The sequence below is a fragment of the Girardinichthys multiradiatus genome, chromosome 5 (genome assembly GCF_021462225.1).
Source record: "Girardinichthys multiradiatus isolate DD_20200921_A chromosome 5, DD_fGirMul_XY1, whole genome shotgun sequence".
Classification (NCBI taxonomy): Eukaryota; Metazoa; Chordata; class Actinopteri; order Cyprinodontiformes; family Goodeidae; genus Girardinichthys; species Girardinichthys multiradiatus.
In genome coordinates this window covers 3,429,362-3,446,930 of record NC_061798.1, presented here as the reverse complement: position 1 = coordinate 3,446,930, position 17,569 = coordinate 3,429,362, and the positions used below count along the sequence as shown (strand labels likewise).

Here is a 17,569-nt window from a genome sequence, read left to right as displayed (position 1 = left end):
GTTCAGGGCCTACCACTGACCTCCATGGTGCCCAGATGGACATTATAACTGACTTCGTAGGCAACGCCCCCTGCTGCTCTGCTTTCAGAACATGTGACTGCCCACCTCATGATAAATGCTTTTTTTCATTGTATACTTTTCAAAATATATTAAAATGAGAACACATTACTTGGTGTTTTATTCTTGTGTGAAAGTAATAGTGAAGGAAATATTTTGCTTTTAGAAAACACATACCTGCAAATCTACTGGGAATAAGTCTGCAGCTAAATGAGAGCTGGAGATCATAACAAGCTGTTGTATCTGGCTGGTGGCCTCAACAACAGAGCTGTCAGCTCAAACAATGGACAGGATTCTAAAATCTGAAGCAAGTCCAACCAGAATGGAATATTGTAAAACACAAACATTATAGGCAGAACAAAGAGGACATTGAAACATTATGCCAGAGAATCCAGAGCAGTCTGTCTTAAAAATGGACAATGCACAGCAAAAGAAAGAAAAAACGGGCAGTAACAGGAGTCCATGTTTGTCAAGGTTCCAGTGGGCTAATGAGAAACAGTTATGGATTGTGGATGAATGCCTAAAAGGAGGGATTCAGTGATGAATTCCAAATCTCAATTGGCTAAGATGGTGATGCTGGATCACTTGTTTAGTGCCATCCCAATGAAACATACAAAAATGACAGTCTGAAGAAAACAAGCAAAGCTCTACATTATAGAGATGATATCAGCTTTGATGATGAGGATTTTTGTTTTCAGGACACTGATGCATCTATCCAGTGAGCCAAAATGTTAAAACCTTTCCATAGGACAGACAGATTAACTCAACAAAAAGGCCAGTAAACAGTCTGAATCTCAATCAAACTGTAAATTTAATGTGAAAAAACAAAGGCTCCATTTTGTAGAGCTGTGACATGGGAATGTTGGATCCTGACTGTATTGGTCCCAGCAGATGGCTTCTCCTATTGAGCCTCTTCTGGAGACCTCTTCCTGTTAAAAGACAGTTGCTCCATTCTATTGTAGCAATTTAAACAATTGCACTGTATACTGAAATTAACTTCATTATAACTGGGATCCCCTCCTTGAACCATCACCTTAACGTGGTGGAGGGGTTTGAGTGCTCAAATGATCCTAGAGGCTATGTTGTCTGGGGCCTAAATGCCCCTGGTAGGGTCTCCCATGGCAAACAGGCTCTAGGTGATGGGTCAGACAAAGAGTGGTTCAAGAATCCCTCATGAAGAAAAAAATATCGAGGCACGTGACGTTGCCCGGTACGGCGGAGCCGGGGTCCCACCCTGGAGCCGGGCCTGGGGTCGGGACTCGTCGGAGAGCGCCTGGTGGCCGGGTTGCTCCTCGCGGGAACCGGCCGGGCCAAGCCCGAACAAGAGACGCGAGGCCATCCCCCAGTGGGCCCACCACCTGCAGGGGGAACCGTGAGGGACCGGTGCAAAGAGGATTGGGTGGCGGACAAAGGTGGAGACCTCAGCGGCCTGATCCCCGGATGCTTAGGCTGGCTCTAGGGACGTGGAATGTCACCTCGCTGGGGGGGAAGGAGCCTGAGCTTGTGCGGGAGGTCGAGAGATATCAACTAGAAATAGTCGGGCTTGCCTCCACGCATAGCGTGGGCTCTGGAACCCATCTCCTTGAGAGGGGTTGGACTCTGTTCTACTCTGGAGTGGCCCACGGGGAGAGGCGGCGGGCTGGTGTGGGTTTGCTTGTTGCCGCCCAGCTCAGCCGTCTCGTGTTGGGATTTACCCCAGTGGATGAGAGGGTCGTATCCCTGCGCCTTCGGGTTGGGGAGAGGTCTCTGACTATCATTTCAGCCTACGGGCCGAGTGGCAGTGTGGAGTACCAGGCCTTCTTGGCGTCTCTGTCGGGGGTGCTGGATAGTGCCCCTCCCGGGGACTCCATTATTCTGCTGGGGGACTTCAACGCCCACGTGGGGAACGACAGTGACACCTGGAGAGGCGTGATCGGGAGGAATGGCCTCCCCGATCTGAATCCGAGTGGTGTTTTGTTATTGGACTTCTGTGCTAGTCACGGTTTGTCCATAACGAACACCATGTTCAAACATAAGGGTGTCCATCAGTGGACTTGGCACCAGGACACCCTAGGCAGGAGGTCGATGGTCGACTTTGTTGTCGTATCATCAGATCTTCGGCCGCATGTTTTGGACACTTGGGTGAAGAGAGGGGCTGAGCTGTCCACTGATCATCACCTGGTGGTGAGTTGGATCCGCTGGAGGAGGAGAAAGCCAGTCAGACTTGGCAGGCCCAAACGCATAGTGAGGGTCTGCTGGGAACGTCTGGCGGAGCCCTCGGCCAGGGATGTATTCAACTCCCACCTCCGGGAGAGCTTCGACCAGATCCCGGGGGATGTTGGAGACATAGAGTCCGAGTGGACCATGTTCTCCGCATCTATTGTTGATGCTGCTGCCCGTAGCTGTGGCCGTAAGGTCTGCGGTGCCTGTCGCGGCGGCAATCCCAGAACCCGGTGGTGGACACCGGCAGTAAGGGATGCTGTTAAGCTGAAGAAGGAGTCCTATCGGCTGTGGTTGGCTTGTGGGACTCCTGAGGCGTCTGACGGGTACCGTGAGGCCAAGCGTGCTGCGGCCCGGGCTGTGGCAGAGGCAAAAACATGGGCCTGGGAGGAGTTCGGTGAGGCCATGGAGAAGGACTACCGGTTGGCCTCGATGCGATTCTGGCAAACCGTCCGTCGCCTCAGGAGGGGAAAGCAGTGCTTCGCCAACACTGTTTATAGTGGGGGCGGGGGACTGCTGACCTCGACTGAGGACATTATCGGGCGGTGGAAGGAGTACTTCGAGGATCTCCTCAATCCTGCCATCACGCATTCCGTGGTGGAAACAGAGGCTGGGGACTCGGGGTCGGACTCTTTCATCACCCAGGCTGAAGTCACCGAGGTGGTTAAAAAGCTCCGCGGTGGCAGGGCTTCGGGGGTGGATGAGATCCGCCCTGAGTACCTCAAGTCTCTGGATGTTCTAGGGCTGTCATGGTTGACACGTCTCTTCAACATTGCGTGGCGGTCGGGGACAGTGCCTCTGGGCTGGCAGACTGGGGTGGTGGTCCCCCTTCATAAGAAGGGGGACCGGAGGGTGTGTTCCAACTACAGGGAGATCACACTCATCAGCCTCCCTGGTAAGGCCTACGCCAGGGTATTGGAGAGGAGAGTCCGACCGATAGTCGAACCTCAGCTTCAGGAGGAGCAGTGTGGTTTTCGTCCCGGCCGTGGAACACTGGACCAGCTCTATACCCTCTACAGGGTGCTCGAGGGTTCATGGGAGTTTGCCCAACCGGTTCACTTGTGTTTTGTGGACCTGGAGAAGGCATTCGACTGTGTCCCTCGTGATGCCCTGTGGGGGGTGCTCCAGGAGTATGTAATCGGGGGCCCTTTACTAGGGGCCATCCGGTCCCTGTACGAGCGGAGCAGGAGTTTGGTCCGCATTGCCGGCACTAAGTCGGACCTGTTCCCGGTGCATGTTGGACTCCGGCAGGGCTGCCCTTTGTCACCGGTCCTGTTCATAACTTTTATCAGAATCAGAATCAGAATCAGAATCAGAAAAGCTTTATTGCCAAGTACGATTTTGGACATACAAGGAATTTGTTTTGGCGTAGTCGGTGCAATACAATACAAATTAAACAGTATAAACATATCTACAATATAATATAAATATATGTGCACAGTTTTAAGTGAGTGAGAGTAAATATAGAGCAGTATAAGATGCAAGAGCAATACAACAGTGCAGGTGATCATTGTGCAAGTAAAGCAGGAGTCCATGCTGAGCGTTAATGTAACGCATAGAGTTACAAGTGTCCTGTCAGCAAAAAAAGGGGGGGTATGGGGGAAAGGGAGAGTGTCAAGGTGGTTTCCGGGCTTTGTTAACCAGGCTGGTGGCAGATGGGAAAAAACTGTTCTTGTGGCGTGAGGTTTTGGTCCGGATGGACCGCAGCCTCCTGCCAGAGGGAGAGTCTCAAAGAGTCTGTGACCGGGGTGGGAGGGATCAGCCAGAATCTTCCCGGCCCGCTTCAGGGTCCTGGAGGTGTACAGTTCCTGGAGCGACAGTAGACTGCAGCCAATCACCTTCTCAGCAGACCGAATGACACGCTGCAGCCTGCCCTTATCCTTGGCTGTAGCAGCGGCGTACCAGATGGTGATGGAGGAGGTGAGGATGGACTCAATGATGGCTGTGTAGAAGTGCACCATCATAGTCTTTGGCAGGTTGAATTTCTTCAGCTGCCGCAGGAAGAACATCCTCTGCTGGGCTTTCTTGATGAGGGAGCTGATGTTTGGCTCCCACTTGAGATCCTGGGAGATGATGGTTCCCAGGAAGCGGAAAGATTCCACAGTGTCAATTGTGGAGTCACAGAGGGTGATGGGGGCAGGTGGGGCTGGGTTCTGCCTGAAGTCCACAACCACCTCTACTGTCTTTAGAGCATTGAGCTCAAGGTTGTTCTGGCTGCACCAGTCCAACAGATGGTCCACCTCCCATCTGTACGCAGACTCGTCACCATCAGAGATGAGTCCGATCAGGGTGGTGTCGTCCGCAAACTTCAGAAGCTTGACAGACTGGTGACTGGAGGTGCAGCTGTTGGTGTACAGGGAGAAGAGCAGAGGAGAGAGAACACAGCCTTGGGGGGAACCGGTGCTGATGGTCAGGGAGTCAGAGACGTGCTTCCCCAGCCTCACGCGCTGCTTCCTGTCAGACAGGAAGTCAGTGATCCACCTGCAGGTGGAGTCGGGCACACTCAGCTGGGAGAGCTTCTCCTGTAGCAGAACTGGGACGATGGTGTTGAAGGCAGAGCTGAAATCCACAAACAGGATCCTGGCGTAGGTTCCTGTGGAGTCCAGGTGCCGGAGGATGAAGTGAAGGGCTAGGTTGACTGCATCATCTACAGACCTGTTGGCTCTGTAGGCAAACTGCAGGGGGTCAAGGAAGGGGTCGGTGATGTCTTTTAGGTGTGAGAGCACAAGGCGCTCAAAGGACTTCATCACCACAGAGGTCAGGGCGACGGGTCTGAAGTCATTAAGCCCTGTGGTCCTTGGCTTCTTGGGAACAGGGACGATGGTGGAGGACTTGAAGCAGGCTGGCACATGACATGTCTCCAGTGAGGTGTTAAAAATGTCTGTGAAGACTGGAGACAGCTGATCAGCGCAGTGCTTCAGGCTGGCTGGTGAGACAGAATCCGGACCAGCAGCTTTCCGGGGGTTCTGTCTCCTGAAGAGTTTGTTGACGTCCCTCTCCTGGATGGAAAGAGCCGTCCTCGGCGTGGGTAGGGGGCTGGTGGGGGGGAACTTCAGGGTGGGGGTTGGAGGTGCCAAGGCACCTCTTGAGGTTGGGGAGGTGGGGGTGGTGGATTGTGGCTGCAGCTGTTAGGGGGCGTCGTGGGGGATGGTTGCAGGACTGTCCCTTTGTCTTTCAAAGCGGCAGTAGAACTCATTCAGGTCGTTGGCGAGGCGTCGGTCGTTGATGGAGTGGGGGGCTTTCGGCTTGTAGTTGGTGATTTGCTTGAGCCCTTTTCAGACAGACGCAGAGTCGTTGGCTGAGAACTGGTTTTGGAGCTTCTCAGAGTACAGTCGTTTGGCCTCTTTCACTGCCTTGCCAAACTTGTACTTTGCCTCTCTGTATATGTCTTTGTCCCCACTCCTGAAGGCCTCTTCCTTATCCAGTCTTAACCTTCTGAGTTTAGCTGTGAACCAGGGTTTGTCGTTGTTGTAACTCACCCTGGTGCATGATGGTACACAGCTGTCCTCACAGAAGCTGATGTAGGAAGTCACAGCCTCTGTGTACTCATCCAGACTGTTGGTAGTAGTCCTGAACACATCCCAGTCTGTACAGCCTAAACACGCCTGGAGATTCTCCACAGCCTCACTGCTCCACTTCCTTGTCGTCCTCACAACAGGTTTGCAGAGCTTTAGTTTCTGCCTGTATGCAGGAATCAGGTGGACCATGATGTGGTCGGATTGGCCCAGTGCAGCACGTGGGACGGCGTGATAAGCGTCTCTGATGGTGGTGTAACAGTGATCCAGAATGTTGTCCTCTCTGGTCGGACATTTTATAAACTGTCTATATTTGGGGAGTTCGTGGGTGAGATTACCTTTGTTAAAGTCGCCAACGACGATTACTAAGGAGTCCAGGTTGGTCTGCTCCACACTCAGTATCTGGTCGGCGAGCATGCGCTGTGCGACCTGCACGTTAGCTTGCGGCGGGATGTAAACACCGACCAGGATGAACGAAGCGAACTCACGGGGGGAATAGAAAGGCTTACAGTTTATGATGAAGGATTCCAGGTCTGGAGAACAGTGCTGCTGAATCACTGTCACGTCGTTGCACCAACCACTGTTGAGGTAGAAACAGATTCCTCCACCTTTCGCTTTGCCGGAGAGTTCCGTGTCTCTGTCCGCTCTGTAGAGCTGGAATCCTGCCAGCTGCAGCGCAGAGTCCGGTATTAATCCACACAGCCACGTCTCCGTGAAGCACAAAACTGCCGATGAATAAAAGTCCCTGTTTTTCTCCAACAACAGTTGTAGTTCCTCCATTTTGTTGGGAAGTGAGCGCACGTTAGAGAGAAATATTCCAGGTAACGGTGTTCGTAGTCCACGCTGGCGAAGACGTACCAGCACCCCAGCCCGTTTCCCTCTCTTCCGGCAATTCACCGCATGAACAAAGGTGAGCGCACCTTTGACCAGAATGTCCAAAAATTCCAGAGCAGTAGGCAGAAAAGTTGGAAATAACTCCTCTGGTGTAGTAGCCCTGATGTTCATGAGTTCTTCTCTGGTGAGAGAGCTCCGGGTACCATCACAGAAGACCGTTTTAAAACAAAAAACAAAACAAAACAATGCGCACCAACACGCCGAGGCGACCATCTGCGGCGCCATCTTGGATGGACAGGATTTCTAGATGCAGCCAAGGGCCGGAGGGGGTCGGGTTTGGGGACCAGTGGATTTCGTCTCTTCTTTTTGCAGATGACGTGGTCCTGCTGGCCCCCTCTAGCCAAGACCTATAGCATGCGCTGTGGCGGTTCGCAGCCGAGTGTGAAGCGGCTGGGATGAGGATCAGCTCCTCCAAGTCCGAGGCCATGGTACTCGACCGGAAAAGGGTGGCTTGTCCTCTTCAGGTTGGAGGGGAGTTCCTGCCTCAAGTGGAGGAGTTTAAGTATCTCGGGGTCTTGTTCACGAGTGAGGGAAGAATGGAGCGGGAGATCGACAGACGGATCGGTGCGGCTGCCACAGTAATGGGGGCGCTGTGCCGGTCCGTTGTGGTGAAGAGAGAGCTGAGCCGAAAAGCAAAGCTCTCAATTTACTGGTCGGTGTACGTTCCTACCCTCACTTATGGCCATGAACTTTGGGTCATGACCGAAAGAACGAGATCCCGGATACAAGCGGCTGAAATGAGCTTCCTCCGTAGGGTGGCCGGGCACTCCCTTAGAGATAGGGTGAGGAGCTCGGCCATCCGGGAGGGGCTCGGAGTAGAGCCGCTGCTCCTCCACATCGAGAGGAGCCAGTTGAGGTGGCTCGGGCATCTATACCAGATGCCTCCTGGACGCCTTCCTTGGGAGGTGTTCCAGGCACGTCCCACCGGGAGGAGGCCCAGGGGACGGCCCAGGACACGCTGGAGGGACTATGTCTCTCGGCTGGCCTGGGAACGCCTTGGGATCCCCCTGGAGGAACTGGAGGAGGTGTCTGGAGAGAGGGACGTCTGGGTGTCTCTGTTGAGTCTGCTGCCCCCGCGACCCGGTCCCGGATAAAGCGGAAGACAACGAGTACGAGTACGAGTATAACTGGGATTGGATTAGAATGCATGTAACTGAATATTGATCTGATTATATAATTCTGTAATCCCTGGAGATCACATGTATTGTAAATTAGTGCTACACAAATAAAACTGAATTTAATTAAGTCCATCTCTCCAAGAATTCAAACAAAAAATAAAAGCCAAATGAGATGCAACAAAGCACTAGCTGTGATGTTTACACGCAATGCAACATGGAATAATTCCATCAACTTTTACTTTACTTGATCTAAAAATGAAGTGGCAATAATAATTACAACAATAAAATGGATTGGAGGCATGTTATACGACGCAAGAATGTTCAGCTGCTAAATAAAACTGTTTTGTGCAGGTGGAGAGCAGACTGGCAGAGGTGAGGAAGGTGTGTATTTCTGTCAACACTTTAAATTCCTGAACACTTTTAAAAGACTGAGTGTGATAGTTAAAAATAGGCTTGTTTTTGATTTAATGAGAGTCATCACATTTCTGTAACACAGTTTGATGAGGAGGTCTGCTGCACTGTCATGTATGTGTGTTCTGGCCTCTGGCCTTGAATCCCAGTGGTCAGTAACAATCTGCAGATGATGACAGGGTGTTAATCAGGACAGCTAAAAATAAACAGGCTTAAAACAATTGGCGAACACACAGTGCTTAATGTAGGAAGAAAAATCCTATTAAGAAGCAATTTAAAGCCTAAAAAACACAATCCATCTTTTAAAAAAAGAAAAAAACTGACATAGAATACATGCTACTAGGTCTGGGATAGAGGACTTAATTAAACTGAAGTTGTCCACAACATATTGACAACTTCAGATTCCAGTTTTCTATTTGATTCCTTCAGATTTTAAGTACTTCTTCCACTTTATAGTCCAACATGTCAACAGAAAAACATGTTTCTAAGGATAAAGAATTAAATGATATTTAAAAGTTTTCTCACAACATGAATATATTTAGCGCTGAAAGAAGATGCTGACATGTGGAAGGCACTTTATTACCCAAACATGTCAGGGCTCAGTAAAACAGTGAAGGAGAAATGGAGGAAAGGACTGAACCAAAGAAAAATCAAAGAAGCAAAATTAAAAAAGGAAAACAAAAGCGGAAGGTAAAGAGTGAAGGATGCAGTGCAAATGAGTCATGTTAGGAGACACTGAAAAATGGGGTTTGGAAAAATGAGTAAAGAAAACCAAGAATGACAAGGAAAAGGAAGACAGAGTATTGAATACTGGAAGAAGTAAAACAACAATAAAGCAAATGCTGAAAGTTGACACATATGTTATCCAAAGGAAACCTTGACTTCAAACACTACACTGAGACAGGTCAGTGTTTTAGAGGAGGAACAGAACCCGAATGTATAGTATGGCCCTGCAGTACAAACAGGAATATTTAAAAAAAGACTGGCAGCATACATATTATCTTCATCAATAGATTCTGATCATTAAGGCCAGATTATCCTAATAAACCAGGCTGACCTCTGTGGACAGGAAAGTCTCAAGTTTCTAGTTACTGAAATGAATATATTCACATCAAATTAATCCAGTCTAGATTGCTTACAACACACAATTGCTGTAGCATTATAAATTCCAACCTGTACAGTTTGTCCTTGGGCCTAATTTAACATATATAACAGTTTTCATATAACCTTTTAGCACACAATTCAACATGCAAATAACCCTAATTAAATTCTTTTGAAAACTGATAAAATGTAATACTTGTTCAATGTTTTGGTTGTGCAGTAGGACCCAGGTGCAGACAGGACCACTGGATGAACATAATTAACAATTGAAATTGAGGAACACAGGCAGAAAAACAGCTGAGTGAAAGCAGGGAGCTGAGGGAGGGAGACTAACAAACCAGAACAAAGCTGAACAGAAACAAGTAGAAACCCAGGAAAGTATGTAAAGATATCTAACAAGAATAAATCTAGATGCACAAGATGAACAAGAATAAACTAGAATCCATATGAAACACAACACAGGAAATAAGAAACTGAACCCAAAAGAATGAACCGATATAAATGCATAAATAAAATCATTATAATTCAAACAAATGGCCAAATGTTTTGGCCATCTCCAAACAGAATTATGCAGCCATTATCACATTGCATCAAACTGGCTTCAGACAGAAATAAACTGCTTCAGGACAGCTGAGAGTGCCTAACAGGCAGTAGGACATCTCTGCCCGTATAGTCCACTGCAGAATCAGTTTCCTACCAGTGCCAAGCTTGCTCAACATTGGCAGCAGGTGGGTGTAAGTGCCTCTGCTAACACAGTGAGGTGCAAACGTTTCGACAACAACCTTGTAACAGAAGCAGTGAAGAAGACAAACATCAAGAAAGCACACAAATGGACAGCAGAGGAGTGGTGGAAAGTTAGTTTTTTAATGATGGAAAAACTGTGATATACAGAAAAATATTTGAAGTGAAGGTGTCGGCTACCCTGAGTCCTCTATCATTTGAACAAGCATCTTGGCTTTCTCCCAGCTCTGCCCAAGAACACTGCCATGAATAAAAAGTGGGATCTAAATATCCTTCAGGAGTCGCTTTTTCTAACAGGCCAGAAGCCACGATCAAGATGAAACAATCGTAATTTTACATCATAAAATCATGACTAAAGGAAACATATTTTTTATGATTTCAATGTTAACGGATCAGCTGTAATGGCTTATAATTAAAACAAATATTAGCTAAAGTAATCAGAAAAAAGGCCAGGCTGCCATTAGTTGGAGCCACTTCAAACAATGAGCATGCCGCAGTGAGTTAACCTTCACAGTGCATTGGCATAATGTAGCAAATTATCAAGTTATTTTTAATTTATTATCGGATTACTGCTGAGACATTTGAGAACCACTTGTGTAAGTTCCATAGAAGTGTCATATATGTGTGGAATATAGGCTTCCGACTCATTGCAAAATTTTCCACACTTAGATGTTTAGGTAATATTTTGATGCAATTACAAATAAACCTGTTACTAATGCACAGTATGAATAGGTGGCAGCAGTTATGGAACAAAATGACTGCTTTTTTAGCACAGCTATGTTCTCAGCTTGAGTGAAAAGCATTGTTTATATGTAGATGAATGTTTTTAAATTGAGTTATGTTTATTAAATATTTTGCAAATGTAAACCAAAGCGTGCACATGCTTTTACAGGATAAGAAACGCACTCAGCTTATTAAAGTCTGTTTTTTATACTCAGTTTTGGTGGCGTATGCTACAGTACTAGCTGCTTAGGAAGGCACTGCTGGAACACTATTTACCTGTAGCTGTGTCTTTATGGTGATTTTCCATGTCAGCTATTGAAACTCAAGGAGAATAAGCAATAGAGGGATGGAGGTGTAATAGTTTGTGCCTAACTAGATTTTGTTCTTTAGTCATACAGACTTTAGTTGTTCGTCTTACATCTTGGCCTTTTTATCTGGTTAAAAGTGATATTATTTTTTAAACAGTTGTTAATGACAAAAGCAACAAACGTTTTAAGTACAATGATATGGCATATGGGAACTGGATTTTTATATTTCATTAAAATATGCCATGTAACCTGTTCCCTATTCCTATGCAATACAGAGAGAGGTTCATTAAAGTACATACAGGTTTCCTAACACTAAATGTTTTATAAACCCCCTAATAAAATTATTTAAAATTCTTAATCATTCTTAAGCACCTTAAGCACACTGACTTGAATGAGTGTAGCCTTTTTTGTTTAGGTTTTACTTTTTTATTGCCTTGCTATTATATTGTTTTACTTTTGCACTACACACTGTAAGTCATCTACATAATGTGTCTTTTAAAGCGGTGTCAAAATAAACTGTCTACACTTAAAGAGGACGGAGCAGGGATAAAGAGACCGAAATATAAACCAGACAGACAGGAGGAGACCAGTAACACTGCCTGAGACCAAACCGAGCCTTCTTCAACCAACTTGTCTCCTTGCAGGATCTCCTTGCTAAGAGCTGCAGCTAAAGTGATGCTTTGCTGTTCATCTGAGCTGACAAGTCATGGGGCTTGATTTTGTGTGAAAAAAAGACAAGAGGAAGAAAGGGAGTGACAGCAAAGGAGAAAGGAATCAGGAAAAAAGCAAGATGACAGCATCTTATTTCAAGGCTCCTTCTCACAGTCCTGACAAAGTCAATTACATGTTTCTTTTACTCTGCTGAGTAAAATGTGGTCATTACAGACAAATGAAAGCCAAAAAGAGGGAAGACAAGGATCTGATATGAAAAATAAGCTGTCAGCATAATAAAAAGAAAAGATATAAAAAGGGTGAAAAGGTTTAACCCCTCTTACCTATGCCTGAAATCTTTGTTTCTTTAACAGAGTGCAAGCAAAGGCAAGGAAACACAGAAAAGACACGAGTTAGTAGACAGCTTGATTGATTTACAAGACTTACAAGAGAAATCACTGAGAAACAAGTAACAAGACAAACTGAAATCATACACCACAGAAATCATTAGAAGGAAGATTTCAGATGAATGTTAGAGTTGGAGATTTAAGGAATAAACAATCAACACAAAGCATGAGCATGGATCATCTGGAATCTGTACAAACATGGATGAAGTACATTTGGAAAGGTTTGACTTTAAAGTACAGCATAACACTGGGGGGGTAGACCTTTCTCTATAGGCCACTAAGTGGGGTTTGTCCTGATGTTAGACGTCAGGAAAAAGCAGTGATCCTCCCTCCCCTCTTACCTCAGCTCCATGACACTGCTAACATTCCCAGAGGGAAAGATCCTCCTGATGTAGTTGAAGTCCCCGACAAAAATGCTGCCATCTGCTCCACAAGCAAGGGCCAGAGGCGCCAGCAGTTTGTTGCCCTCTGCCTGTCCATTACAGCTGGGGCAGGAGATGCTGCGTCTACGACCGTTTCCTGTGGACATGTGGTCTGACTCAGTTTTATTGAGTGAAATATTTATCTTTGGCTGAGAATGAAGTTGAATCATCAGTAAATACAGTGCCATAAAATACTGACAGCACCATTCAGACTCCTATTGTTTTTTCTTTTTTGTCACACTTAAATGTTTTAGATCTTCAAACTTTTTTAATAGTAGACAAAAGCCCCCAAGAGATCACCCTATAATTTACTGAACTTCACGTGTTTCCAATGCCTTGGGCTGAGCTGAAAAGTCCTGGCAAGGAATGATTCACCAATATTACGCCCCTGGTCCACCTCAGGAGGTAATAATAAACTCATAAACCTATGACCCACAGTGGAGGGTTTTGGGGCACAAATGACCTGTTTAAGGTCATGCCACACCATCTAAAGCTACACTACACTACCAAAAGTATTGGGTCCCACCACCAGATCAATTAATTCTGGTGTTTCAATCACTTACATGGCTTTAGGTGTATAAAGTTGGGTGTGGAGAAACTTGATTGGCCTGCAGAGTCCAGACCTCAACCTTCTTGAAAAGGTATTTTGGAACTCTTATGGACGCTGTCTTTGCTGAGTTTGCTGAGCGCTTTAGACGTTGCTCTGGGTTCTATTGTTACTTCCTGGATGAGACGTTGTAGCATTCTTGGAGTAATTTTGGTAGGCCAGCCACTCTTGAGAAGGTTCACCAGTGTTCAGTGTTTTCTCCATTGTGCATTATGGCTCTCATTGGGGTAGAAATGACAATGACCACGTTTTCCATTTGCTTTCAAATGTCATGACATGATGTATTACTCTTTGACATTTTCGTGTTGTCTACTTCATGCCGTCAGGCAGGTGTGGTTTAAGTGATGTTCTGATTACAGAAGTCAGACAGTGAAAGGAACCCAGCTTTCTAAACAATGTGGCTAATCACATTTCATTCATGATTTCATAAGGATTTAACTTTTTCACATAGGGCAAGGTTGATATACATAGCATTTTTCTCTTAAATGAAATTATCATTTGAAAACTGCTCTTTATAATTACTAAAATTATCTTTGCCTCATTAAGATTTATTTGTGAAACATTAAAGTGTGACAAGAAAGCAAAAACAGAAAAAATCTGAAAGGGGGGGAATACTTTACTTCACTGTATAAAGCCAAGAAACATACATACACTGGCATGATAAACATTGGTCATCAGTGTAGATGTTAGTATAATCTATACTTACCCATAATGCTGCTGATGACAGGGGGCTGCTGGGAGATGAAGACATTCTCACCATTGCCCTTATACAGTATACCTAGGGGAAATAAGATATAGAGGTCAGTTAAGAAGAGCTGACAAGCAGCAGAAGCAAAATACAAGCAGACTGATTAGCCTCCCTGTGGTAATGTTGCAAAGCTCTCCCCTTCTGCTGGCATCAAGAAATGTGGTGCATTTAGCTAAATAACCATATGTGAGCATTGTGCAGTAACTCCTTAAACCAACAGAGGAACGTGTCAGGTAGGACTGTCTGCATGTGCAGATCTGGTCCTTTACCCGTCATGAAAAAGTGCCCATTAGTGTTTAATGATATTTTGCATTAGTAAAAACAAAAATAATCTGACCTGGTAGCTGTCAGTAATTTATTTTCACTTGATGATCTTTCTGGCCTCAGTGATACATCTGAGCTTCCACATCACATACACTCTGGTCATTCTGCCAAAGGCAACTTTGGTGCTGCGAACAAGCTGCCACTCAAGGCATTTTCACAGAACCTCATTAGTTTGCCTGTTGCATGTATGTGGATACAGTTCCTGTCAGGAGTTTACATTACATACACACCCTGAGCATGAATGCCATATTAATGTGGAGCTTTTAATGAAGTATTTCAGCTGTTTTTTCCAGGGAACAGTTCAGGTCCACATCTTCATTTTCTTTCACTTTCACATTTGTAGCACTGATGTAGTTGTGGCAGAAAAACTGCTTACACCTGTCACGGTGCATGTGGGTGAAATTATCATACAATATTAAACTGAAATTAATTTTAAGAACAAATTTGGTCACATGTCTAAACCCAGTTTTAATGTGTCTTTGAGATGATTATCATACTGGAACAACCATCTGTGTCTAAATAATCAAAAACTGGTCAGTCAGTTTAGAGTAGGAGCCACCAATTGTCTCAAGGCTGTCATAAACTCTAAAATGCAATGAAGAAAGAAGCTCCTGGTTCCAAACAGACACCTTAAAGCTAAACTAAAATACGTAGCTGCCCATATTCACAAGCCAGATGCCTTCTGGACAAAAGGTTTACTGTCAGATAAGCTCATGAATAAAATGTACGCCATAATTAAATGAAGATTATGGTTTCAAAAAGAAGTGTACAAACTGTCAAGCATGGTAGTGGTGTAATCAAGCTCAGGGTTCTGTGCTGTTACCATTGGTACTGGTGCATAATAAATGAGAAAATGGACTACTTCCAAATCCTTCAAGTTCACCTCAACATCAACAGCTAGAAGGTAGAACCTTGGACACAACTAGCTGGTCCACCTAGACAGTTATTCCAAAGACACATCAAAGCAGGCTTTCTGGAATAGCCTCCATCTCAACTACATTGGAGATTTAGAGACTATGTTTAAGATCTAGGTCTGGAAAAAAAACTGAGATCTACCATTTCAGCCAAGAAGAATGGTCAGATAGTGACAGAATTTTGTCAGGAACTTGTTGATTGCTACCAGAAGTGTGATTTCTCTACAACTTTCTAAGGCACAATATTAAGGCTGACATTTGGAAAAATGTAAGTCTGTGTGTTGTATAATCTTTCCTGCCTGGTAAAGTTGACCATTAAAAAGCCTATAATAATTATAAATTCATGCCAAGGATGCATGGAACTCATGACTGCTCCTGTACGCTATTGCGCTGTTCATTACTGGACATTTCTGCAGAAAAGCAATAAATGCTAAACTAGTCATGACACATCCTACTTTACATGTCTATCCTTTATATGACACCAGACTGTACCCTATTTTTTAAAATAGGAAAATAAATAACTGGTTAAGAATAAATGCTGCTATAATCTTTGGAACAGTTTAAGGCTAAAACATGGGCTTGAATGTGTTGGTGGAAGACAGACACAAAAAGAGAGAAAGGATATAGCTATGAGCTCTGAGATTTCCTTAGTAAAACAGAAATACAGATATGGAAGGACAGAAAAAGTATTGTCAAAATGAGGTGAGATCCTTCCATGTATCCATGCAGAAATTAATTAAACCCTCATAATTAGATTAATGAAATATATAGCAGGAAATGTTCACATTTTAAAGCCATGAAGTCTGGGGGGTCAATTTGGTGTATGCTTTCTTTTGCAGAAGTGTATCACTATGATTGAGTTTAACAACAATCACATATGATGAAATGAGAGCCTAATCTTTAGAGTATCAAATAAATAATGATCATATTACATGGATAAGATGTCATGAAACAGTAAAATGAGTATATCTTTGCGCTGTGGAACTGAGGACTGAAGAGGCCTGTATAGAGTCACACATTAACTGTGACTGTCTTATCTTTTTCAGAAGTAGAAAACTACAAGTATAATCAAAGAAAAATGTATGATGATTTTCTGTTTTTCTACAATTATTACATGTAATGAAGAAGGGTAATGTTAATTAATTGCGAAAATGAAGTGTTTTTTTTTTAGCTGTAACTGGTTTGAGAGCAAGAAGCAGAGAAATACTGTTAGAAAGCTTGAGGCTGAGCAGATAAGGAGGGCACCATGGTCTGGGAGCCAGAGGCGGCAGAGTCATAACATCAGGACGGAAGGGGCAGAGGAGAGCCAGCTTCACGGGAACTGGGCATGGATGGAAGGTCAATGAGCAAGCTCAAGTCATAACAAGCATGGGAGCGAGAAACAAGAAGCCAGGTGCACGCTGTTTTTTTGTCAGTCTGAAGTTCGAAAAACACGCAAAGGTCGTGGCACCAGGACAGGAGTGGGAGTCGTGAAGGTGGAAAAACAGGCAAAAGTCATAACAAAGGGAGCCAGCTGTGGGCTGTGTACAACGCTGTCTACGGAGGCTGGGAGACAGCACCGAAAAGTCACGGTGACCACGATGACTTTTGATGATGGGAAAGCTTGCCCGGCAACAGGGGATGAACAGTGAGGCTATCTGCATTTTAAAAACTGCGCCAAAGAAAGAAACAGGGTTGTTTCCTCGCAGAAGACCAGCGAACAAGATCGGACGAAGAAAGAAGCTACAGATGAATCAGAAGACCGGAGACGCAGCCCTGCTGACAATTCTGCATTATAAAGAGGATCAACCTGTGTGCCCTGAGAAGAGCTGCAACTCTAAACTGAGAATCTGAATTTCATCTGTTGCATTTTTACCAAGACAACTGAAGTGAACTTGGTCAGTGAACAACTGATTGCTCTAAGTTTCAGGCTACTGAACCAACCTCAATTACACCTCAAAGGTTTCTTTCAAGTATTCAGCCTCTGGAAGCTACCAACTTTTGAAATATATGCCAACAAAGTTTGTTTTCTTAAAGTTTTTTATTTCTTTCAATTTCACCATCGAAAACCCGAGCATCAGCGCCTGTCCACTTAGAGGAAGAAAACTGAAGATTTGCCTTTCACTGAAGAAATCATTCTATTCGGATCCATGGTGAGCCTCCGTCTCCAAAGCCTCTTCAGCCTTACCAGTTTCAGCATTAGGGAAAGATAGAAATAAATCAATCAACTTAACCTATTATATCAAATTATTACGTTTTGCTGATTTTTAAGTTGTTACTGACCCATGCAAAAGCATTACTAATTAAATAAAGCATATAAAATTCTAGATTTATTGTGGACAGTCAACTATTTGAGTCACCTTATTTTTGGGTTTTTCGTTGGAGGTAAAAGCTCTATACCCTCTACAGGGTGCTCGAGGGTTCATGGGAGTTTGCCCAACCGGTTCACA

The 17,569-nt window shown here is 44.9% G+C and overlaps 1 protein-coding gene across 2 annotated transcripts in view; it reads right to left on the bottom strand.

Annotated features, from left to right (window-relative positions):
- The window catches only part of LOC124868280 (teneurin-3-like), a 474,572-nt gene that overhangs the window by 42,767 nt on the left and 414,236 nt on the right, over positions 1–17,569 (bottom strand). For both annotated transcript variants that reach the window (XM_047365339.1, XM_047365340.1), the window contains 3 exons: positions 13,861–13,932; positions 12,467–12,644; positions 12,063–12,083 (listed from right to left, as the gene is read on the bottom strand). In XM_047365339.1, coding sequence (XP_047221295.1) covers positions 12,063–12,083; positions 12,467–12,644; positions 13,861–13,932 — 271 coding nt within the window. The remainder of the gene's footprint in view (positions 1–12,062; positions 12,084–12,466; positions 12,645–13,860; positions 13,933–17,569) is intronic.